At 36.9% G+C, this 26,968-nt stretch overlaps 1 protein-coding gene across 3 annotated transcripts in view; it reads left to right on the plus strand.

Annotated features, from left to right (window-relative positions):
- The window catches only part of GRID1 (glutamate ionotropic receptor delta type subunit 1), a 1,087,219-nt gene that overhangs the window by 833,169 nt on the left and 227,082 nt on the right, over positions 1 to 26,968 (plus strand). For all 3 annotated transcript variants that reach the window (XM_020994606.2, XM_078150776.1, XM_078150775.1), the window contains exon 6: positions 12,617 to 12,787. In XM_020994606.2, the coding sequence (XP_020850265.1) occupies positions 12,617 to 12,787 (171 nt within the window). The remainder of the gene's footprint in view (positions 1 to 12,616; positions 12,788 to 26,968) is intronic.

The following is a 26,968-nucleotide window of genomic DNA, read 5'->3' on the forward strand; positions in this document are numbered from 1 at the left end:
CAGCTGCATTATTTGTGAGAACTTCCATATTTTTTAATGCCCATCTTCTGCCCTAAGTCTTGACTCCAGTTATTGAGACACTGAAAATGTTCTGTACTTTGTCTGTGCTCCAAATAATTGTATCAGCTATTTTAAGACTGGCCTTATAGTTATTTAAGTACTTTCCTTACAGCCAGAACTGGAAAAATTGTGTATTTTATATCCAAATATATGTGAAGAGTATCACATAGGAAAAAGTAAGAGTAGCACATCTTTAACTGTGGGGTAGATTGGAGTATTGCATGTGCTTTTGACCCAGCTTGGACATCCTGAGTATCTTAGAAAACAGCTAAGTAATGGAGACAGATCTGGGACAGTTAGTGCACTCAAATATACTTATTTGATGAAAGGAAGAAAAACAGAGAAAGAAAAAAGGAAGGATGCAAAAAAGGAGAAAAGATAACAGAGGGAAAGAAATAAGCATCAAAGAAGAGGAAAGAAAAAAGAAGAAAGGAAAGAATTGAAGAAAGAAAAGGGGAGTAAATAAAGGAAGAAAAAAAGAATGGAAAAATCAGATGGAAAGGAAGAATAGAAGAAATAAAACAGGAATAAATGAAGAAAGATCTGAAGGGAGATAACAATGAAGGGAAAGGAAGAAAGAAGATAGAAAAAAAGAAAGGAAGACTCCTTCAAATAGGTCATTTTTTTTTCAATCACGGAAAATCATTAATTAGGAAACTGACCAGAACTCATTTTGGATAATTAATTAAGCTGGACTTTCATCCTCAGCAATGATAGGGAAGGACTGGCAGTAAAGTTGAGGGAACAAGGTTGTTCTAATTCAGATCAATTACTTCAAATCATAGACCAACCAACAAACATTTATTAAAGGACTTGGTATGTTCAAGGAATAATGCTAAGGTCTAGGATACAAAGACAAGAGGAAAAAAAAGACAAAACAGTTTCTGACTTCCAAGAGCTTCTGCTGGGGGAGACCACTTAGCTCTATATAGGTACATATAAGATATATGCTTAATATACAAAGTAGATCCAAGGTAATCCTAATGGGGACAGTGCTAGCATCTGGGGGGAGACGCTCCAGGGAAAACCTTTGCTAAGAGGTCCTGTAGGTGAGTCTTGAAAGATGCCATGTATTGCAAGAAGGGGGAGTGAGGAGGGAGGGCATTCCAGGTGTAAGGCACAGCTAGTGACAAGGCATACATATAGGATATGGAGCATCCCATGGGAGAAACAGCCAGTAGGGAAATATGTATGGACCTCAGAATATAGAGAAGATTTTTTATTTATATTTTATATATTTATCTATATTTATCTATTTATATAGAGAAGACAGAATATTTAAGAAAGATGGGAAAATAGTAGATTATAGAGAGCTGTAAATGCCCATCAACAGAGTAAATATTTGATTCTAGAGATAATAGGGAGCTGCTGGAATTGAGAAGTATGAAATGGCCAATCTTATCCTTCAACAAAAATCTCTGTAGAAAGTGGAGTAGAGGGAAAATAAAATAATCTAGGAGAACCAGTTAGGAGGCTATCATAGTCTATGTGAGAGGTGATTTGAAAGAAATCTTAGAGATTAGTCCAACACACTCATTTTACAGATGAGGAAACCAAGGTTCAAAGAGGTTCAATGAAGTGACTACAGTCACATGAGTAGCAGGTAGTAAAGTTTGAGAGTCAAAATCAGGCTCTTTGTCTCCAAACTAGTGTTCTATCAATTTCTGGACCCATTGTATTTATATTGATAAAATAAATAATTAGACAGAAAGAAAGACAGATAGTAAATCAGTGAAACCAAGAGAGCTTAGAAGTCTCATTGTCACCACCCACTGCTCCACTACTGGCCTGCCCCTGACCACCCCTACCCCAACCCACATCATTTGAGAAGCCTCCACGTTCTCAGAAGATAGACACAACCCAGCAAACTGGCCGTCCTAGGAGCAGCTCTTGAGTCCCAGGACAGGATTAGAGGACAAGGTTTTGTCTGCCAAGGCCTGGCCCCCGATAGTCGGTTGCCATTACAATTTCATTTCTGACCCACAGTCTATTGTTTAATGGGCCAGAGATGGGCTTTTTCATGTTAATGGACTGTTAATATGAAGAGCCCTAGGAATAATGTGACAGCCCTGGCTGCACAATGGGCGAAAAATGAGTCCGTGTCATTTACTCAAATAAAGGAAACAATATTACTTTTCAACAAATGGCCCATTTTACTTAATTACAGGACCATTGCTGAGTGTCATGTTGTCCTGGACTACATGCCTCATGCTGTTTCTCCTTATCTCTGGGAGGAGAAGTAGGAACTAAATGTAAGCGTTTGGGGTCAGTTTCATTTTGGCTTCCTTGGAGTGGGAAGGGCCTTTTTAGGTAGCTGATCTTTCCACTAGAATCTGCCCTACTTTGGGGGGGGGGAAGTTCCTCCCATAACTGGGAGTAAACTTGGGGCTTGATTATCCTAACTACCACACACATAGCACTTCCAAAATCTAAAAAGCTCACAATTGTCCTATTGTTATTATGTTGATATTTTGCAGGCTAGGAAACTTAAGTGCCTGAAACTAAAGTAAACTGAGCATGGCTACAATACCTAGGAAGACAAAAAAAAAAAAAACAACAACTAGAATTTTGAGCCTAAGTCCCGTAATTCCAAGTTGTGGCATTTAAAAAGGTTCAAGAGACATAATTTCTGCCTAATTTAATTATTTTATTAATAATGCCAGCATTTTCATTAATAAAAGGATGGTCATTTAGTCATGTCTCTTAGACCAGAGACCTCTTATGGTGGTGGCCTCACAGTTCATATTCCCTTGGAAGAACAAATGTTCCTGGGGATTGCAGTCAACTCTGATTGGTTAATAATTAATGAGAAAATAAACATTACAGTGAAAGACTGTGCTACGTTATAATTAGAGTCTTGGGTATGCAACTTGGATCACCCAAATCTTGGTGAAAAAGACATCAATTTCCTTACAACCTGTTTTACAAAAGGGAGACTCCACACTTCCCCAGATCTGTCTGAGCAAACACAATTAGCAAGAATGCACACAGTAGCCCAAACTTAGAATTTATTTTGCTGTCTGATTAGATTTAGCCCCAGTAAATCTTTGTCTAAGATTTCAGACACTGGTTGATTTCTGGATATAGAAGACGGGGAAAAACATTGGTCCTGATTCAATAATTGGTTATTAGTACAAGAAAGAAATAATCATTTCTCATGAAGTCTAGAAACTTTTTCCACCATATCAAAAAGTTTCTTCCTAGATGTTCAAATAATGCCTGTATTCTTATAGCTCTGTGGAAGAATCACAAGGGTTAGCTAGCCAAGCTCCTAATTGAATAGAAATCTCCTAAAACAATCTGCTCTGCTGTTAGCAGCCCCACATTGAAGAACTCTAGAAAGAGTGACCCTTTCACCTTCCAAGGCAGCCCATTCATTCCTATTGTGATTTCAATTAGTTAGGAAGTCTTCCCCTTTTTGCACCCCATGCCCCAACCTTACCTGAACCCTTCATCTGCCTCCTGGCAACTTCTAGCCAATGCTCCTACTTGTAACATATGGGGTTAAGGAAAACAAGTCTAATGACTTTTACACACTGCTGTCATTCATATATTTGAAGATCACTTCAACCTCTACCAAGTCTTCTCTTCTACAGCTCAAACATTTCCTGTTTCTTCAACTTCTCTTTGTAAAGTGTGGGCTAAAGTTTTCTTGACATCCTTATTACCCTTCTCAGGATGAATTCTATTTCATAAATGATCTAACAAAGATGTGGCATCCAGAAGTGGAAGAAACTCCAGAGATCTTCTCATCAGCTTAGAATATTTCAGGGCTATTTGCTCCTTTTTTTTTAGGCCCTACACCTCTCTAAATGTTACCTAAAACATAGAATATAAATATGCATTTCACGTCTCAATGATTTTAAGATATTTTATTGATACTGTCGTCTTAACACCAACCCACAGACTGAATGCTTGTTTGTGATAGCAAAAGCAGCTAAGCGTTAGTGAGATGGGACAGTGAATAGAGTGCTGAGCGTGGAAAAAGTAATATCAGAGGTCAAATCCAGAGTTAGACACGATGTGACTCAGAGCAAAAATTGCTTAATCTGTTTAACTCAATTCCGTCAACTATAAAATAAAGATCATAATAGCAGCTGCCTCACAGGGTCATTGTGAGGATCAAATAAGGTAATATTTGTAAAGTGCTTAACATAGTATCTGGTATACCACAGATACTTAATAAATGCTCATTTCCTTCTTTCCAAAAACAGCCAACCATGACCACATCTGATACTGTATAAGATATTTTCCCCTAATAGTCCCCAACTCTCTGCTGTGAGTAAATAGGTGTTTTTCATTATTTGTTCCCCGAGGTCTTCATTAATATTTCAGTTAATTAGAATTAGATGTTAATGATCTTTTCAGGTACATAGTTATTGTATGCATTATTCTCTAGGTTCTGATTATTTCACCCTGTTTCAGTTCATAGACATCTTCCCATGGTTTTTTTTTTCTTTTTTTCCCTCAAGAATTCTTTATATATGTCATTTCTTTCTGCAAAATAATATTTCATTATGAAGGATTTTTCAGTTATTCCCTAGTAAGTGGGGACCTTCTTTGTACATATATATGTTCCACTGTTTATCTAGCCTCAATTCAACAAGCATTCATTGAGCTCATCCCCACGAGAAAGCATCATGCTCAGCAACAAGGCATAAAATTCAAAATGAAGCTATCCAGACTTTCAGGATCTCCTCTTAGAATTGATTAAACACCCTACCACTCTTCTGCAGGAATGTTGTATAGCCACCTCTGCTCTACCTTGTACTTAGAAAGCTGATTTTTTTGAACCTGAGTAGAGAAATTTACATTTATTTATGTTGTCCTTAGTGTTTGACATAACTTTCTAGCCTGATGAAATTTTGTGTAATCTTCATATTTGATACATATCAAATCTGCATTTTTATCAAAATTGGTCATGAAAAAAAAGATTAAAAATGCAGGCTCAAGAAGAGATCTGAGGGGCAGCTAGTTGTCACAGTGGATAGAGCACCAGCCCTGGAGTCAGGAGGACCTGAGTTCAAATCCAGACTCAGACATTTGACCCTTTAGTAGCTGTATGACCCTGGGCAAGTCACTTAACCCCATTGTCTGGCAAACAAACAAACAAACAAACAAATAAAAAGAACAGATCTGAGGGACCCTTCACCAGAGACCTACCCTCTTCTAGAATGATATTGGTCTCGTAATTACTGCTTTTGTTTTCAACTGGGTCATTCAAAAAATTCTTAATTCCAACTATAACCCAGCTAACTTTATTGCTCTCTAGTTCATATCTTACATCTACTGCCTCCTTCATCTTGATCTTTGTATGTCAGTGGGACCTAATATGATTCCTTTTCAGTTTTCTGATGAAATGAAATTATCTAATATCATATTTTAGAACCTCTTGTTGGTTTCAACTGAATTTTATATTCTTATCACAGGATTATAACTCATAAGTTCTTTTGTTTGTTTCATTTTAGCTTTGTATGTATATGTTGAGGGGAGATTTTAACATCCCCAAAGCCACCCTTCCATGTAAATTACCTTTACAACCATTATCTTTTTGCTTTCCAAATTCATCATTTTTAGAAGGTCTATAAATTTTATTTTTCCAAAGATAAACAATACTAGTATTTCCAAGATGTTTTATAGATTTAGGACTTCCTAAGGAGCCTGAGAAAATAACTGAAATAAAGGAATTGCCAGGCATGATCTAAGTATAGAGAATGACATCAATATTTTAATTTTTTTTTCATGACATCAATAGGTTCAGAAACTTTTGTGGCTTCAAGTAAGATCAAACAAAATTTTGCAAGCTCTTGCCTTTCTCATATGGCTCGGCTGCCAAGAAAAGATGCATTGCCTTTAAATATGAATTCATATTTGGCATTCTAAAAATGTCTTTCCATTACAGGAGACCATTCTCTTGGCTACTTACTTGAAATGGAAATAGGAAAAGTGATATAAAGTATTTGAAGATTGTCTCTTTTACTGGTGCAACTTTCTTCCCCAGGTCTAATAACTACCATGATCCCTCCTTCCCCATTTTCTACATTAAATATGAAAATCCCTTTATCTTGTACCCTTATGCATAGGATCACTGTTTCATTTAAGATATATTAGTACATTAAAGGATTTAGAATGAGATGGTTGGAATTCAAATCCTGACCTTGTTACTTAATAAATATTTCACTTCGAGCACATAAGGTGTCTGGGCCTTAGGTTCCTCATTTGTAAGATAAGGAAGGGTTAGACTAGAAGACTTTAAGTATCCCTTTTAGTTTTAAATCTATAATTGTATGAGTTTTAAAAAAAGCTAACCAAATAAATATCCTGAATTCTGTCTATATTAAAATCACCACCACCACCACCACTACCATTTTCATTGTCATCATCATCATCATCATCATCATCATCTTCATCTTCATCTTCATCATCATCATCTTGGTCCAGTTTTCCTATATGAAGATTTCTAAGTCAATTTATACAATCTTATCCTTCCAATTCAAATAGTGGTAGTATTGCATAGTGGATAGAAAGCTGGATTTGAAGCCATTAAGAGCAGAGTTACAATCCCCTCCTCTGATACATACTGGATAAGTCACTTAACCTGTAAGTGATCTAAAAAAATCTGTACAATTCTGAGTTACAAAGAAAGTACTGATTAGCACTGGGAGAGGAAGTTCCTCCAAATGTCTACTTACACCAGTGAAATCACAGGTCCTAGCCTTGGCCAAACCAAAGGATTGTGCATCACTGCCAAGATAATCCCCTATCGTAGATAGATCTGATCATGCTAGATTCTAAAGCCTTCAAGGACTCCTTATTACCCATAGTATCCAATATGGATTCTTTTCTTTGGCATGTAAGCCCTTCATAATATGGCTCCAATTGACTTTTTTTTCTAACTCTATATCATTAATCCTGCATTTTCAACCTACCTTGCCAGCTTCATTTCACACAATTTTATCTTCCACTTTCTATGCTACAGGCAAGTTATATTAGTAAAGGTTTTCTTTCTGTAATTTCCTTTACCTACCTTTCCATGTTCTTGTAGAACATCTGGATACTTAACCTTCAATTTCTTCATCTATAAAACAAGGAGGTTGGGCCTGATTGTCTCTAAAGTTCTATGAGACCCCCTGCTAAGAGTGCATTCCATCCTCCTTTTGCTTTGTGGGAAGTTTTCCCTACCACCTCTTTCAGGAAGATTTCTTTGATTCCTGTCCTCAGCCCCCAAAGTCTCCTCTCTTACCTAAAATTTTCCTAGAGCAAATTTTCTGGATTTTTTTTTGCCTTAGGGTCCTTTTCTCCATGCTTTCCCATATTTATTTGACATAATGTTTAATCTCTTTTTATATTACTATACTAGTATGTAATAGTATGACTACTATTAGGTTGGACCTTTCTGTATCTCAGGGATTATGCATTTTTTCTCCTATGCCTTGAACAACATAGACACTCATGAATTTTTTTTTCCCTTAAGAATTTAAAAAATCAAATTGAATTTCTAGAATTTGGATCTACTAGATTCCTCCTCTTTCCCATTTGATTGCCTTTTTATTTCCCTTAATGCTTGAGCCTTTCTTCTGTTACCTCCAATTGATCTTGTCTGTATCTTGTTTGTACATAGATATTTATGTATTATCTCCCCTTGCTTCTTAAGAGTGAGGCCTGTCTTTTGTCTTTCTTTTTTAATTCCCAGAGACTTGCACAGTGCCTAATATGAAATAGATATGGAAAATGCTTGTTGACTAACCTAGACTTAAGTGACTCATCAAGGACCGCATAGCTAGTTAAGTGTCTGAGGCCACATTTGAACTAGGGAAGTTGAGTCTTCCTGACTTTAACAGACAACTCTGTGCACTGTGGTGCCTCTAGCTGCCCTCCATAAAATCCTCCAGGTCAGGAATTATTTTGTTGTTATCTGTGATTTTCCAGGCCCTGCCAAGGACCTATTCTTTGGTGGGCATTTAATGTATGATTGCTGAATTGGATTGAGCTGAATGGACACCAAAGTGATTAACTCAAGTCAAATGATTTATTCATTCGTACTTTAAAAAAATAAGCTAAAGCAAAAAAGAATTTTTAAAAATTGTTAATTTCTAGTAAAATTCAAACATGAAAGCCTTTAGCTAGAGGTAGCATGCTATAGTGGGGAGGATACTTGAAATTGGATGTTAGGCCTCAGTTTCTAGTACTAAGCAGTCATTTGGCCTTCAACTGCTTCACTTGGCCTCTCTCAAATCCATGTTTCCTCAACTGTAAAATGAAGATTCTAAATTTCCAAAGCAGATGAAGCACAATGCGGTTAGTAGAGAAAGCCCTGGATTTGGAATTAGGAAAATGTAGATTCAAATCCTCTCACAATGTGTGTGACAATGATCAGGTCACTCAACATCTCAGTGCCAAAGCTTATTCATTGTAAAGTGATGGGGTTGGATTGGGTAATTTCCAAGGTTTCTTCCAACTTAATCATGATCCTATGACTCAGAAATAAACCACTGGCTTTGAAATTCTTCTGTAAATATAGAATTATCTAGTATTTCCTGCTGCCCCTTAATAACAATTTTTAAATACCAAAAAGTACATTTCGTTTTGAGGCGGCCTGAAATTAATAACATTTTTTCTAGGTTATAGTTGTATTGCCATTTATGAGAGGTTCCATGTTGTATTGGAGAGAGACAGAGAAAGGGAGAGAGAGAGAGAGAGTAATCCAAGTCATCTCCTTAATAAATAATAATTGTGTGACTTTAGGCAAATAACAATGTCCCATTTTCCCAAGTACCTGTATAAGACTAGAAGTTGTAGGCCAGTTATTAGTCCTCCGTATCTCCATATATGTGTATGTGTGTGTAGATTTAGATAGATATAGGTGTAGATATAAAAATATACATATTTGTGCAGATGATTATCACTCACACGTATGTCTATACATATATACATATGCCCTACATATATGCATATACACATATGGTTATATGAATATATACACATTCATATACATGTACACACATAGATGCATATATATACTGCATACATACATTTATAGGTACAGATTTATCTATCTAACCATTTGTTTACATATAAAGAGAGGCAGGAAAGAAGATTTGACCAATGACTTCCTTTGTATAGGAAATATCCTAATGGTTCATATATTTCTACCGAAGTAGTCATTTGAATATAATCACAGACTCTCAGCTCTTGAGGGGTCTCAGAAGCTCCTTGGTACACTGTGTACAAAAAAAGAGTCCCCTTGATTGCATACATAACAGGTGATTATCCAACCTTTTCTTGAACAACTCCAGTGATGAGAAACTCGCTACCTAACAAGGCAAACTGTTCCAGTCTGGAACAATAAATTGTTAAAATTTTTGTTAATTATTGGGTAATATGTATGATGACTCTGACAATGACAGTCATCATGATGTGGTTAGTGTTCATTGTTTCAGAACTAGGCTTGTGATTTCATTGGCCCATTGATCTCTTGTAAGAAATTCCCTCTACTATTGAACATCAGCATCTTTTGTGTGTGTGTGTGACATCATCTTAATGGGTTGCTTAATAACATTATATAGCTAACAAGATATGCTTATATCTATTTTTGAAAGTTACTCTGTTATACATGTTTGTGTCTATATATTTGATGCACATGTATGTGTTTACATCTGTGTGTATGTGTGTGTCTGTGTGCATGCATGTGTGTGTCTGTGCATAATTTTGTTTTTACCAGAACCGTAACCAGGGTCACACATTCACTGTTCTTGTTTATAAGTGAGGCATCATGGCATGCTGAATGGAGAGCTAGCCTTGGTCTCAGGAAGACTTGAGTTCAAGTCCTACCCCTGACCTATGCTGGTTTTGGGACCTTTGACAAGTCACTTAACTTCTCACTGGTCTAGGTAATTGTATTATAAGTTGCAGAACAAGTATCATTCTGTATTATTAGACAAAGTTCCTCATTGGCAAATTCTCTTCCATTAATTAAATCATATATCCAGTAAAACATACTCATGTATTTCCATGCATACATGCATACATATACATACATATATATGTATGTGTGTGTGTCTGTGTATGTGTGTGTGTGTCTGTGTGTCTATAAAATCAGCAGTTCATTAATTTTCAAAATCATCAACCAAAATCTTCCTAGCAAATTGAGCTGCCCCACACTGGAAAGATTTACCTTGGGATGTAATTGGGTTCCCCATCATTGGAATTCTTGTAAAGAAGGCTAGATGGTCACTTTTAGGATGTGGTATAGAGGTGATTTTTAAAGTTATTTTTACCTTTTTTTTTTTAAGGTAGAGGTTGGATTATATGGGCTCTGAGATCTGTGACTCTGAGAGTCTGTTATTTTGTGGAAATGCTTACTTATGCAAGCAATACTATAAGGCCCTGGGCAAAACTAGATAATCAGGCGTAAGTCTTATGTTGTGAGAGTTAATAGTTAAGGGAAGATAATTTCCATACAGGTTTAAATATTCCAATCAATAAATGATGTGTTTACATTCTGGGTAAAGGTAAGAATTACACTTTAAGGTGAATTTCTGTATTCCCAGTTCTTCTCTGCTCTTCTCTGCTTAACATTTCAAAGTAGAAATGAATAGAAGCAAGTTTCCTTGGTTTCATTTTGTTTCTGGAAATGGCTTAGCCCAGCTCTAACTACTTTGTGCAGGTGCTCTCCCTCTTCTCCTCTGTTCTCTTCCCTTCTATTCTCTTCTCTTTCTTTCTCTCAATTTTACATACACATACACATAAATTCTATGCAAAGCAGTTCTCATATTGCCAATATACACAGGACCTGCAATGCCAACCTCCACATACAGAACATATATTCTCTCAATGATTGAGCAGAAGGAGTTAATGAAAACAAAATGTTCCCTTCTTTACTATCCTAGCGGTTCATATCTGCTAGGTCACCATCAGTATTATTGAATAATAGCCACTTCTCACTGAGAGAACCACCTAGAGCAGAGAAATCTTTTCTCCATCTTATTTTGTCCCATAGCTTTTATTGCTATTGTTTAGTTTTTCAGTCATGGCCAAATCTTCTAGGCCCTGTATGGGTTTTTTTGGCAAAGATAGTTGAGTGGTTTGCCTTTTCTTTCTCAAGTGGATTAGGCAAAGAGAGGTTAAATGACTTGCCCAGTGTCACACAACTAGTGAACATTTGAGGCCAGATTTGAACTCAGGTCTCCCTCACTCCAGGCTCAATGCTCTATCCCCTAAGCCACCTAGGTACATTTTCAAAAATGACATGCACATTGAGTTTCTCTAAGTTTAATTTAATGTTCGAAACACCAGAAGAACTTGAGGAAACCTGGCTTAGTAGATAAGATACTGACTTGGAGACGAGAAGGAATCAATTCATTAATTATTGAGTAAACTGGTGAAAAAAAAATTGATGATTTGCTTTTTGCCAGACACCATGCTGAACATTGACTGTGGAGATGAAAATATAAGAAGCAAGACAGTCTCTGCCTGCAAAGAGCTTACATTATAAGAGAAAACAAATCATATCAAGGAGTGGCATCCACAGAGACTTTTTGTCCAGCAACCCAGAGGAATGATGAATGGAGTCATGAAGCTTGTTTAATATGGCCTTTCCAAAATGTAGCTTTGATAGGCTGGCAGTATTGATTTGATTATTTTTCTTAGAGCAAGAAATGAAAATCATGGTAGTGGAGGTGGGTTGAGCTCTGAACTTGTGGCAGGGGGAGGGTAAGGTAAAGTGGTACTGCATGAAAATGGGTGAATTACATCATAGTGTGACTGGTGACCCAAGGAATTGTAAGCTCTCACCAATCAAGAGCATCCAGTCCTAGGGTGGGAGCTAGAAGGAAGGGTTGAAGACCCAGGTAGAGTATTAGTCATGCAAGGTGATATAGCTGGAGTGAAGAAGACTTGTGATTAAGTCCTACCCATTACACACAGTGGCTGTGTGACTCTAGGAAAGTCTCCTAACTACTCTATTCCCCCAGCCAACTTTCTAAATGATAAACTATAGAGAATTTTGGGGAAATCTTCATCAGTCAAACAAGTTTCCAAATTGGGAATTTCCTGCCCTGATAAAAAATCACATGCAGGACTTAATCAACCACATTTGCCGTTCAACAATATTTGCTATTGATTTTTTTTCCTTCTTTGCCAGTTCAATTGATGTGATGTGGAAGCCCAAAATTGCTTTAATTTTTATTTATCTAATTATTGGTGTTTTGGAACACTTTTTATATGGCTAGAGATGGCCTATGTTTCTTCCCTTGGGACCTGCCTCTTCATATCCTTATGCTATTAACAATTAACAAAATTTACAAAAATAAAAATCAGTTTTGTCAATTTAAATCAATTCCTTACATCATGGAAATGAGAACTTTATGCAAATTTCCTCCCCCACGAAGCTCTGTCCAGTGGGATGGCAGGGTGTTGGAAGAGGGAGGAAGTGATTTATGAAGCAAGTGTTGAGTGATGTCATGCAACCCAGTAGTCCCCCAAAGGTCAAGTTGACTAATTTTCATTTGAGAACAAACAATAAAGGGTTGAGATGATGTTTGGCTTTCTTTCCCAGGAAATCAGTGACCCAGAAATACTGGAGCTTGTGCACAGTGCACTGGGAAGAATGACTGTGGTCCGGCAGATCTTTCCATCAGCAAAGGATAACCAGAAGTGCACAAGGAACAACCATCGCATCTCCTCGCTGCTCTGTGATCCGCAGGAAGGCTATCTCCAAATGTTGCAGGTCAGTGACTGGCTTTATCTCTGGGAAGCACATGGAGTAATCCTTGATAAATATGGGGAAATTTCAAGGACAAGATGGGATGATGTGAGTATACTAAAGACAGCACATATTATATTTCAACCCAAATGGCATCATAGCACAAAAGATAGAATACAAGGCTTAGAAATAGGAAGACCAAAGAAAAAGACCTGGGTTCAGATCTCTCCCCTGACGCTTCCTACCTTGCAGGCCAGGAAAAGTCCCTTACCCTTTATACACTTCAGGCCCTTCTCCAGGAATTAGCTACCATTATGTGACATCAAAGATTGACTGCATTCTGTACGGATCTATGTAATTCACCATGAATACGGAATCACAGATTCCTCCCTCACAGAACTTTCTATTACTGGCACATGATAGCTTAGTTTACCATTGCTTACTAAATGAAATATTTCACTGACTAAAATTGTAAATATTTTTGATGAATCAAAAATCATCTATTAAACAATTACTATGTGCCAAGTACTTGGCACTAAGTGCAGGAAATATGAAGAAGAAAAAGGAAAAAATAATTTGAACCTCAAGGAACTTACATTGTAATCAGAAGAGACCACACTAACAGGGAAACAGTAGCCAGGGAAGGATATTTTGGCTTCTACAGTGTTAGTCAGTTGATTGTTGGAGCCACGAAGGAGCAGATTAATGTAAGCCTCACAGTAGCAGTGACAATGTTGATGTTTTTATTGGTCCCCAGATATGACACTGCCTATATACAAAATATTAGCAGGCAATTCTGCCGGTCATTAGAAGATGGGAGAATAGAAGCCCACCAGTATCTATTTAAAAGTAATGTGCTTTTCTCCAATTGGTTTCTCATTTGATATCTAGTCATGGTATAGAGGTAATTTGAGATTCTCAAAAGACATTCCAGTTTCAGATACACTGTGGCAGCTCTTCCCAAGGGGGAATTGTATTAGGTTTGACCTGAGAGATGGGCTGTGCATTTGTCAACTGAGAGTCAGATTTATTAAGCACGGATGATAGCCTTTGGGGAATTATTTTTGGGGTGTGTGGGAAAACTCATAAAGATTATTAACTAAGACTGAAGAGGTCACAGATTGTAGAGGAGGGACAGGGGTAGAGAGAATACACTTGAGAATATCAGCTTCCAAGTCAAGGTCAGTACTTTGAACCTGCTCCAAGTGGCTGTCAAACAATTGGCATTGCTATCTGAACAGCTTAAGCACTGGGGACAGTTCAGAGACTAGCGTGCCATACAATTAAGGCTTCTGTCCAACTGGGACACTACTAACAGATTTAATCCACCTGACAGGTGGAGAGAGAGAAAGAGAGACATAGAGACAGAGAAATAAAGAGACAGATACAGAGAGACAGAGATAGAGACAGAGAGTCAAATAGATGGAGACAAAATCATAATTTACTTTTGACTAAGTAGACAGAAAGCCACCTCCCTAATGCTTTTTCTTTGATGTAGAGGTGGCCTCTTATTTTCCCTCATGACCCTTTTTCTATTGGTAGGAGCTAAGGGGTGTATGTGTGTGTTGTGTGTGTGTGTGTGTGTGTGTGTGTGTGTGTGTGTGTGTGTTTTCCAGGGGTGAAGTGGAGTATTTAATTATGTTCTGCCTGTTCTAATAATTAGAAAATAGCATGGAGTCTAGGAACTTGGATTCAATCCAACTTCCAATGCTTTTCACTTGTTTGACCTTAAGTGAATGAATGAATGAATGAATGAATGAATGAGTGGATTGATTGAATGAAAAAACATTCTTGTTTCATCTACTATGCTAAATTCTAAGGATGCAAATACAAAAAAAAAAAAAAGACAGTTCCTGTCCTTACATTCTATTTGGGGGAGACAACACACATAGGGAATTGGCAGACATGGTGGATCACTTGATTTAGAAATAACATAGATGGTTAGTAAGGCCAAGCAGATTGATACACTTCAATCCAGGAACAATGGCAGATTAATTGTGACCATAGTTCATGATTCCAGGACTGGAAGGGTTGCAGAAGAGAACGAAGTGAAGTGGGACAATTGTCTGGTACAGTCAAGTTCATTGAAAGAAAGATTGTGAAAAAGATGGTGAGAGAAAAGGAATTTTATTAAATAGAAGGTGGGTGGTGAATTATTATGTGATCAGACAGAGGACAGAGAACCAACAAGATTGAGGAGAAATTAACTTCCCTTGGCTCTTTCTTCATCTGTGAAATATGCTGTTTGAATGCTGAGGTCCTTTCTAGGTCTCTGGTCAAATGATGTCACCTGTTAACTAGGACATTGTGGGGTTGATGGTGGATCATGGACACAGTTAAAAAGATATCAGTTGTTAATTATGGCATACCTAAAGAAGAGGGTATTATGAGGATGCTATAAATCATAATTTATACCATATTACCAAATACTTTGGAGGAATTAAGGACATCCCAAAACCACACTGACCTTTGTTGTAATTGTGTTCTTTCTCTTTCTTTCTTTCTTTCTTTCTTTCTTTCTTTCTTTCTTTCTTTCTTTCTTTCTTTCTTTCTTTCTTTCTTTCTTTCTTTCTCTTCTTTCTTTCTTTCTTTCTTTCTTACTCTCTCTCTTTCTCTCTCTCTTTCTTTCTTTCCCTTTTTCCTTCCTTCCTTTCAAGGTGGATTTATATACAGATCTACTGAAAGAAAAAATTTAAAAAAACCAAGTCTGTACTTATGGTGAGGAGTTAGCAATTATAAGGACATTGGTTGAACTATCAGAAGCCTGGCTTTCTTATGGGGTGGTAAGTTGGACATTGGACTTAGAGCCAGAGGACCTGAGTCCAAAGGTTAGCCCTACTATTTACTATTAACCTTATATTCATAAGGTTAAGCTGTCAGTCTCCAAGGGCATTCTCGCCTCCATTCCCAGAATACTCCTAATGCAGTCTCTAAGTGACCCCCTTGAGGACATCACAAAACTCAGGAACATACTAAACCATGATATTGCTAGTGGCCGTAAGGCAGGATCTATGATGTCAACCTTATCATCCAAATTAATTTATCCATTCAGAATGAAATTAACAGCAAAGTGCTCATTTTCTCTTTTTGTGCTTGTAAAATTGAAAACCACGAGCAATCACCATTGGAGAATTCCTCTAATTGCATTTCTGAACACTATCCCCACAGTCTGATAAATTCTAATATACCAAATTTACCCTTTAAAGAAACAACTTTGTCAAAATGATCCAACAAAGATAGTAATATAGCTACCATTTATATAGTACTTCAAGTTCCACAAGGATCTTTATATACATTATTGAACTTGAGCTTTAGGGCAGCCCTGTGAGATAGGGGCTGCAAATATCATTGTTCTTTTTTTTTCCCCAGTGAAGAAACTGGGGCTTGAAAAGGTTAGATTACTTGCCCCACACAGCTAAAAACCCTGGAGATTTTTTTTAGGGGGACTGAACCTATGATCTCTTTGGTTTAGTGAACTCCCAGTGGGGAAACTCCCTCTATCAATGCATATTTCCACATAGTCTTAGGGAATACCTACTATAGCCCTGCATGGTTAAGTGATTTGCAAGGGGTCACGCAACCAATTTATTTCAAAGGAGGGACTTTAACCTAATTCTTCTTGACTCAGAGGCTGGTTCTGTATTCACTATGCTGTGGTAGTGCCTTTGTGGAAAGAAAATTTTAATGAAGATCTTCCTTTCTCTAGGCCCAATCCCTTTACAACATGGGGAGAGAAAAGAATCAGCAATGGTAATAAAAGATGTCACTTGATAGACAGAGACTCTATCTCTTCCTAAAGGGATAGACACACCCTTTGACAATAAAAATAATGGATACCAAGAAGTGCTTGTTCAGCTAATTGTACCATGTTGTAGACGATTCTAGATACAAGTTGATCAAAAATTTCATTTGGAACAGTTCTCACAACTGTCTATTGGGTCAAATACACAGAAATGCATAGAAAGAGTGTGTCCTGATGGAGGTTGGGGTGCCACATTCTGCCTTGGCCAGGGCACTCCAGTTTACCTGATACCACAGCCCACATGTTAGGAAAAGTATTAGCAAACTTGTGTCAGATAAGGAAGACCAGAAGTGATAAGGGACTTGAAACCATGCCGTAAAAGGACCAAATGAAGGATCTAGGGATATTTTTCCTGAAAAAGGTGAAGCATAATTGGTGTCTTCAAATATTTCAAGTTGATTATGTAGATGTGTTAGACTAGTTTAGTTTTGCTCTGGAGGTTAGAACTAGGACCTGTTGATGGAAGTTAAAAGAATACAGATTTTAGTTTCACCTGAGGGGAAAAACAACTTTGTGGCAATGAGAGCTATCTAAGAATGGTACAGGCTATCTGAGCAAGGAAAGGATTCTCTGTTGGTATTCAAGGTTTAATCTGGGTGAATACTTTTCAAGAATGTTGTAGAGGAGATTTATGCTTCAGGCAAGGTTTGGACCAGATGGCCTCTGTGCTTCCCCTATGATACTGTGATTTTCTCAAACAGCAAAGAAGGTTCTCTTAATGTGTTTGGGAGTAGACCAATGCATAAGGGGCAAAATGTTTAGAAATGTTGTACTTCATTATTGTTTCGCTAAGCTATATTCAACACTGCAAACTCTGGAGGAGGCCTTTAAATTGCATTCATTTGAATGCTGACCTTCTTGGCTCAATTCTCTACTTCGCCAATCAGTGTCAAGAGTGTGGAAACTATGCTGTCTGAATAGCAGAATTCATTGACTTTCAGGCCAGTGTTTCTTATTGCAAGACCAGGCTTTGGTTGGGAGCTCTTTGAAACATACAGACAAGTGACCTCAACTGTATTGCCGAGACATAGCAATGTACTGACGCTGCAAAGAGGTTATGGCCAGCTCCAAGACTTCCTGGATATGTCCTCTGTGATCAGGCAAAGCAAGAATGGGAATTCCCCGTTCCTAGTTTTCTCATCTCATAGGTTCATGCATTGCCATAGCTTATTAGAGCCAGGGTGAACTTTAGAGCTCTTCTAGTCTGACCCTTTTAATTTCAATTGTCTGCTTATTCCCACACTTTAAACAGCATACCACTTGCATCATTGGTGCCCCTTTTTCCTGACCAAGCTTCCCCTTAATGCTGTCTTTTATAGCCTTTCTTGTGCACACCTCATTGTTGCAAATCTACTGAGGGATACTAAAACCAACCAAGTATCTCACCATTGCCTTTTCAGTCTCTTGTTACACTGATTTTTCCAAGTGTTCCATGATTCCCAATGAAGGAAGGTAGGATAGAGAGGAATAAAATATAGTGGAAAGAATATTATGAAGGAAATTATTTTTTCTGTTTTTTAAATTTTAGTTTTATTTATAAAAAAACAAGCATTTCTATAACATAGTAGAATAAAATAGATAATTGCACATGAAACTGCAAATCTATTATCTATAACTTGTTATTCCTTTTAACTGTATAATAAAGTTATTATATATATTTCTGTTTTTTTTTTTGCTTTTCTTCCCTCTCCATGCCCTACAGATGGTTACCATTAGGCACAAATATGCATACATATGTATGTATGTATGTATGTATATTCATATATATGTCCATATATATGTATATATGTAAACAGATGCACATATATACTATACATGTAAAATCATTTTATGCATACTTCTATTTATCAGTTCTTTCTCTAGATACAGATAACATCTTCCTTCATAGATCCTTGTAATTAATTTAGGTATTTATAATAGTCAAAATGACTTAGTTGCTCAAAGTTGTTCTTAAAGCAATATTGCTATTACTGTACACAACATTCTCAGGGTTTAATAAAATAGGGTTTTAATTGCCCCTCCAACCCCTATGATCTGGGGGACCATGTCAAAGTCATTTAAAGTATCTGGGCTTCAGTTACTTATCTATATAATGATGATACCAGCACTGCCTACTTTACAGATTTTTGGTGAGGATATATTGAAAGGGTTTTCCAAACCTAAACTTCTTTCTTCAATCCTCTCTCATAGTTCTTTATCATGCCTGTTATCCCCCCAAGGTATAGTGTTTCACCTTCTCAGGGAGGGACACATATTTGTACTTAACCCCCAGAGAAGGTAATTGCTTTTAGAAAACAGAATAAAATGTAAAGTACAATCACAGCAAAGCTTTCAAACATTTCCCTTAATTTCCATTCCTTCTGTGTTTCAAATCTTTAATTTTTGACTTCCTTGACTATTTTCATTACAAACTGTTTGCTGATGTCATGTTTGTATGATGCCATGGACTTTCAGCATGACTTTTCAAAGCTTACTTCAGCAATCACTCCAGTTTCCTAAGTATTATATCTGTTATCTGGCCCTGATTTGCCTAGGTGACAACAGTAATTAGCAGAATGATGCTAATGATTACAATCCCTTGTCTAGATGTCTTGCAAGAATCTTCTGACTCTCTGTGTACCTAACTTCTTCACTCTTCCTCCACAGCCTTAAAACTACCCGCTCTGCTCTCTTGCACTGCTCCTGGATCCACAGACCAGCATATACCTGAGCAGTGTGTGGATTAATCCACTTTAAAGTGTCATTACCCTTCAAGTTTCCTCAGAAGCTATTGCCATGTTTTATTTTTCCCACCTAAGGCAAATTAATTTCTGTTAGCCTGTAGCTGTGAGATTTATTGAGAAGACCATAATACGTCTAGAGTGCCCTACTTAAGAAAAGACATGTAGGTCATGGATTGTTAATCTTGCCTTGATAGACTTAATGGAAATCCTTTTAGTGATGAGCTTTTCCAGTGTACTTATAGTCCTTTCTCCAAAAATCTAATGTTCCCTCTTCTCCTGCTGTGGTGACTATTCTGGTTTAGATGATTCAGGTAATACTACAAGAATTAGGGAGGGGTGGTGTGTGTGTGTGTGTGTGTGTGTGTATGTGTGTGTGTGTGTGTGTGTGTATGTTTACAATGTCATCCTCCCTCCTCTTCTGAGCCTGCTGTGAGCAGTCTGTCTTACTCTATGAGGGTTTTCATCAGGCCTTTTATGTGTTTTAAGTCAACTAATATTATCATATTAAAACAATTAGACTCCTATTTAGAGTAGAGAAAGTCTTTTTGAAGAAAAGTGCCCAAAGAATGATTTCCTTCTACAGTGAGGCATGACATCTGCTTGCATACAATGAAGATGGCCGTCCTTTATTTTTCAATCTCATTTTTGTTTCTTGGCAAGACAATTTTGAGTTTGTTTGACCCAAGCCATAGTAAGAGCAAGTAGTTATAATATCTCCTTATCTCACTCAAATCTTCTAACATTCGGCAGACTTGTGGGTTTCAGGGTAAACTTTTTGGGGAATACTTCAATTATACTTGAAGTTACAGACATATCACACATACTCCCACATTATTTTCAGATATTGCCAAACGCCTGTATTGAAATGGTGAGCTAAATTATTTTTTCCACTGCTTTCCAACTCAAAATCTGTAATATTATCATCCCATGATCTGTGACCTAATCAATCCATCTTGTCAGTAACAATATTGGGCTTTGAATGAATTTGTTGGATTCATTGAATCATTATCTTAAAATGATCACTCCGATTTGTAATGACTGTTTTTGGCTATCTTAAAATTGTGATTGATTCAATGTGACCATTTCTTTTCACTTCCCTCCAAAGTGTTGAGGTATTTAAAAACATCACCTCCACATTTTTGGAAACTTTCTTTACTTTTCTTCAGTTACACCATATTTGTTGACTGCTAGTTATATTTTTTCCCTTTGGTCATTAAATGTGCCTCCATATGTAGTGGTTTTCTAAAACATTGTGGCCTGCTATAGCTAAGTCCAAGCTATGGAATTTAGAAGTGATAGCATGCTACATTCATCTTCCAAGCCTAAAAATAGAAATGAGGATAACATTCCCTTTTAGGTGTTGTAAAACACAAGAATGAAATCACCTTTGCTTGTCTTCCAAATGGTGGGAATGGGATTGATGTTGCCATTTTTCTTGAGTCTAGAGTAGTGAAGTTTGTGGACAGATTACCACATTAATGTGTGCCCATCATGCTCACCAGATGGGATGGGGCAAGCTAGCAGAGTTGCTTCCACTATATTCCATACTCAACTTCTATCTACTCCATTCTTAGCAGTGTGTATTGTGTGTTCTTTGAGGACACATGTGGCTTTGTCTTAACATAGATACCAGGTTTGTGAATGTATTCTTCAAGTAGTTGCATCTGAGCATTGACTTATCTTCCCAGCTAGTCTATTCATTCATCTCTTGCCTGCCTTTGACATTATTTGAAAATGTGTCTAAGACTTTGGTCTGGGGTTGTGGGCTTCTGTGTCATCATTTTAGATGGTACCTTTAGCTTGACTAATATTATCATGGAAATATAAGGGATTTTTTTTGTTTGTTTTAAAATTTGTTATCAGTTCTAGAGGGTAATCATGTGGTGCAGTGTGCAAAGAGCACTGGGTATGGAGTCAGGAAGGCTTATCACCCTGAGTTCAAATCTAGCCTCAGACACTTACTAGTTGTGTGATCATGGGCAAGTCACTTAACTGTTGGCCTTGGTTTCCTCCTCTGTAAAATGAGTTAGGCAAGGAAATGGAAAACCACTTTTGTATCTCTGCCAAGAAAACCCCAAATGAGGTCATGAAGAGTCATACATGACTGAAAATGACTGAATGACAATAACAATTGATTCTAGATCTCAAGATTTCCCCCATCCTGCACAAACACATTTCATCTGGAATAAGCAGATAGTCAGATTCTAAATGAGGCTTCCTCAACTAGAATGAACCTTCAGAACTACTGGCTATTGTTTCTATCAATAGAGCTTGTCTTCAAAAACTACAGAATCATAATATTACAAATATCAAGTGAGAAGGAATTTCAGAACCCAGGAAGTCTAACACCCACATTTTGGAATTGTGGAAACTAAGGAGCAAGGAAGATAAGTGATTTATTTAAGGTATTATTCACACAGATATTGTTCATCAAAAGTAAAGACTGAACCCAACTCCTCTTGTGTCAGAACCAGTGTTCTTTCTTCTGCAGCAAAGTTGCTCTCAGCAGGGTAGAGATTTAATTCTCTCCATTTGCTACTGACTGGATAAGAGAATACTTAATTCAGTTAGAAGATCTTAGTCCCACTCCTGATTCTCTCATTCATTTTCTGTGTGACCTTAAAAACAAATTTCCTTCCCTTGACCTCAGCTTCCCTACCTGCAAAATAAATGGATTGGATTCTATGGCCTCTAAAATCCTTTCTAATTTTAGATTGTACTTCATTCAGATATCCTTAATATTTGTGATTTAAAGTGTAGATTCTCACATCAGAATAACAATGACTTAGACTAAATAGAATGTTAGAGATGATGTAATCTAGGTTCTGTTTTTTATCTAGAAGGAAATCCAGTCCCATGAGATATTATTAAACTGGAATAAATTTAAGCATTAAGCTACCGATGAAAACTATGCATAGTTATCCACCTTTCCCATTCAAGATACACCTCCCATCCTAGAAATTCCTTCACTGATAATTGTAGCGTCTTCCCATTTAAGAAATACCTTAGGGAACAAAGATACTTATTTTTTCTTTATGTCTAAAGGGAAGAAAATCCTGCAGCAAGTTGAGTCATGTCAAGAAGTCATCAAGCAATCATTAAGTATACCATCTACTATAATATGTATTGATGATACAAAGATAGGCAAAAATGACATTCCTTGTCCTCAAGGAATTCTAATTGAGGACTTACATTCTAATGGGGGAGTCAGCCTCTATGACTCTTCCTCCTTGATTGTATGGTTAAGTGTGGACTAGAAGTGGCTGTTATCTACATTTATCTCCCATTTTGGGTGCAAGAGAGAAATAACAGATGTTTAATTTATTAGGAGGGAAAAGAATCCCAGCCTTTCTGTTATATTCCACTCTTTCTGAATGGAGTATCAGTGCTGTTTTACACCATGAGGAGCCTTCAAGTGATCAAGATAGCTGTTCTCAATATTTATTAAGTCTAGTGGTTTAATGTTCCATATTCAAGCACCCTGGTCTCTGAATTTATAATGATTTTTTTTCCTGTTCTCAAGATAATCTACCCCTGGGGCAGCTAGGTGGGGTGGTGGAGAGAACACCAGCCCTGGAGTCAGGACCATCTGAGTTCAAATCAGACCTCAGACACATAACACTTACAGAGTCACTCTGTGGTTCTGGGCAAGTCATTTAACCTCAATTGTCTAACCAAAAAAAAGAAAACCCTCCCCCCAAAAACCAATTCTTTCAGGATAATTTTCTTTTGTTAAATTTATTTTATTGTTAATTTATGGAATAAACATTTCCATAACATCATATAATTTTAAAAAAGGTGATTGCACATGAAACTGCAAATCTACTATTTATCACTTGCTAATCCTTTTAAATATACAAAAACATGATAATGCAAATTTATTTTTTCTTTATTCCCTCCCCCCACCCTAAATACGGCCACCATTAGACACAAATAGGTATATGTGTATATGTATATATTTATATATGTGTATGTATGTATGTATATATATACATATGCATGTGTATGTATATATATATATACATACATATGTATATATGTAAAATTATTCTATACATACTCCTATTTATCAATTATTTCTATGGATGAAGATAGCATCTTTCTTCATATGTTATTTACAGCAAATTTGGGTTTTTATAAGAGTTAAATCAACTTATTTATTCAAATTGTTCTTAAAACAATATTTGTTACTATATACGATGTTCTCTTGGTTCTGCTCATTTAACTCTTCATTATTTTGTGCAATTCCTTTCTTGTTTTTTTTCTAAAATCATTGAGTTCATCATTTCTTATAGTACAGTAGTATTCCATCACAATCACATACCATAACTTGTGCAGCCATTCTCTAATTGATGGACATCCCCATAATTTCCACTTCTTCGCAACCACAAAGACAGCTGTTATAAACATTTCAGAACGTATAGGTTCTTTTCTTTTTTCCTTAGTCATTTTTGGAAACAGACCTAGTAGTGGTATTGCTGGGTCAAAGGTTGTAGGTAGTTTAATAACTTTTTGGGCATGATTCGAGATTGTTCTCTAAAGTGGTTGGATCAGTTCATGATTCCACTAACAATGAATTAGCGTCCGAATTTTTCCACATCGCTTCCAACTTTTGTCACTTTTCCTTTCAATCATTTTAGCCAAACTGAAACGTATAAAATGATCTTTCAAGGTTGCTTAAATTTACATCACTCCAATCAATAAGGATTTAAAGCATTTTTTTTCACATGAATACAAATTGTTTTGGTTTCTTCAATGAAAAACTGCCTGTTTGTATCCTTTGACCACTTATGAATTGGAGAATGACTCATATTCTTATAGATTTGACAAAATTCTTTATATATTTGAGACATGTAATCTTTATCTGAAAAACTTTCTATAAATCCCCTCCCCCCATTTTCTGCTTTCCTTCTGATCTTGGCTAAATTTGTTTTATTTGTATAAAACCTTTTTAATTAAATGTGATCAAAATTAGTCATTTTATACCCAACTTTGCTCTCTATCTCTCATTTATCCACAAATTACCTATGTCTGATAAGTCATATGTTCCATGTTCTAATTTTCTTGTAATATCTCTTTTTGTACCTAGGCCATGTATCCATTTTGACCTTATATTAATAAATGGTATAATTTTCTAATTTTGTTTCCAACTAGAGTTCCCTGTGGGAATTATTAGACTATATATTAGGACTGTAACTATTTGTGTCTCATTCTCCAGATGTCGGTAAAAGCATCTCCACTTCCTGTGCAAACAAGCAGAGTAAAAATACATATCAAATACCTTTTTTTTAACCCCATAGAAAATATGGCAACCAAATAAAGGTCTTAATGTGACCTACAAAAATCAATAAATTCTTCTTCAGGGAGCTCTATTTTTTCCCCAAAGAGACCTCATGTAGTCATCCAGATATTTAACAGCATTTTCTACTTCTCTAAGTATGTTTATATAAAGGAAACAAATTTGGAGTCCAAGAAAGTAAACCTTGAGATCCGCTCCCCCTTTGCCCCCAAGAAAGTATGGAGGCCTCCAGTCCAGGAGAACCCATATGGTAGATTTTGACTACCCTTCTTCCCAGAAAGAAAATGAACTTGGGCTCACAGAGTGGTAAATATTTCCTCCTTGGCCCTGAGCAATATGAATAACTCATGATAGTAAAAGACAAATTCCTTTGTTCTTCTTATAATATGTCTTGGTTTCTTATTTCTTTTCTAGTTTAAAGTGTGTGTGTGTGTGTGTGTGTGTGTGTGTGCCTGTGTGTGTATGTGTGTGAATGAACTATAACTATAATAAATTCACCCTTCTCTTTCAAGAAGCCTAGATCCTCAGACTTTGAAAATTGGAGTTAATCACAAGGTTTCTCTGAGACAGGTTAAGCCCAGCAATGCCCCATTTTTCTCTAGTGGAATACATCCCCGAACTCTCCAGTATAATAATAAAAAAATGTTAGATTTTGAGATTAAAATAGAAGCCATTTATTTAAACCTCCTTATTTTACAGATGAGGAACCTGAGACTTAGAGGCATAAAATGACTTGGCTAATATCGCATAGGCAGTAAGGGAAAAGAGAAGGATTTCCCAAAACTTTTGACACTAAATCCCATAAGCTTTTTCCCCCATTGCACTACCCTACTCCTTCCTACTCCTCCCTCTATGCAAGGGTTGGGATATAGAAGTTTCCAGAAACGCAACATAGTCCAGGGAATTCCCATCCCCCGCTGTCTATAAGGTTCATTTCCTGAACTCTTCTATTCCCAGAAATACAACCATTTGTTGGCCACGTTGTCCCTGTTTCGTGAATATATCCAAGAGTTAAGTCTCTAAAAGCTCTCCTCCCAGGTTTCTTGGTGGAAAATAAGTGCAGCCATACCTTTGGCCCTCTGGTACCTCTAGCCCAAGACAGATATTGGTGGATTAAGGAAGCTATGCATATGGAAAATCTCACTCCTCTTCCTCTCTCCTTGTTGCTACCAAGACTGAGGTCTAATATTAGCTCTGCTACTTCCTGAATCTCTCTAAAATGAGAAAAAGGCTAATGCTAACATGCTTCCCTTTGCTAAACCTAGCATTTGAGCCAAACACTTAATCCACAAAGAAAATTAGAGTGGCATATTCACAGTGTCCAGAGGAAGATACAAAGGCCAAAATACAAGCTCACCACATTGTAAGTTCATCATGTCGGTGAAATAATTCCCTTACCCCTAACACAAGAATCTCTGATGGTTTGTGTTACCCAAAAGTGGCAATGAGAACGAAATGTTCAGATTCAGTAACCAAATAGTGCAAACAAAATTTTATTTCGAATGGACACAATGTAAGTGTACCGCTTAGGTTCGGACTTACATGACTACAAGGAAAGCAATAAGCATTGGAAGGAACATCACAGTAATATTGTAATGGTGGCGAATTCTTGGAGAAGGTCCGAAAATATCACTTCAATGAATTAAATTGAAAAGCTTTAACTATAGAGAGATCAAACCTATTGGAAGGAGAGAAAAGAAAATATTTACACCTCTGAAATCTGATTAATTGGAAAAAAATATTAGAGGAAGTCGTTCAGACAATTAACAATGTCTGAAGGGGAAAAAAGAAAAACAAACAAACAAACAAAAATAAGTTCCTGTTTTCCAAGGTCAGAGTGGGTTCTGGGGAGTATTTCAGGTATTACTCAGAGCTACCTGTTTCCTATCAGAGTACCCGAATAAAATTTTTGCATGTTGCTACACTGGGCATGAAAAGGCAAATACAGCTTTTTTTGGGGGGGCAGGCAGAATTGAGTATAGAGGCTAAATGTAAAAGGAAGAATTGGCTACTATGGAATGCCTCCTTGTGTTGGGGGTGCCAAGAAGGTTTCTTGATGCTGTGATTCCAGACAATCTATAAAGTTAATGATTTGTGCTCTGTGGTAGACTATAGCTCCTCTTCCTCCCATGCCCCATTTTCTATCTTTATTTCCCAGAAAAGCATTGATTTCCTGAGCTGTTGGTAGGAATGCAGGTCATTTAATATTTTATAATGTCACTTTATAGAGATTATACATAAAACTAGATGTGCTCTCTCCCTCTCTCTCTCTCTCTCTCTCTCTTTCTCTCTCTCTCTCTCTCTCTCTCTCTCTCTCTCTCTCTCTCTCTCTCTCACACACACACACACACACACACACACACACACACACACACACACCC

The sequence above is a fragment of the Phascolarctos cinereus genome, unplaced genomic scaffold, assembly GCF_003287225.1.
Source record: "Phascolarctos cinereus isolate Bilbo 61053 unplaced genomic scaffold, phaCin_HiC Scaffold_3;HRSCAF=262, whole genome shotgun sequence".
Taxonomy (NCBI): Eukaryota; Metazoa; Chordata; class Mammalia; order Diprotodontia; family Phascolarctidae; genus Phascolarctos; species Phascolarctos cinereus.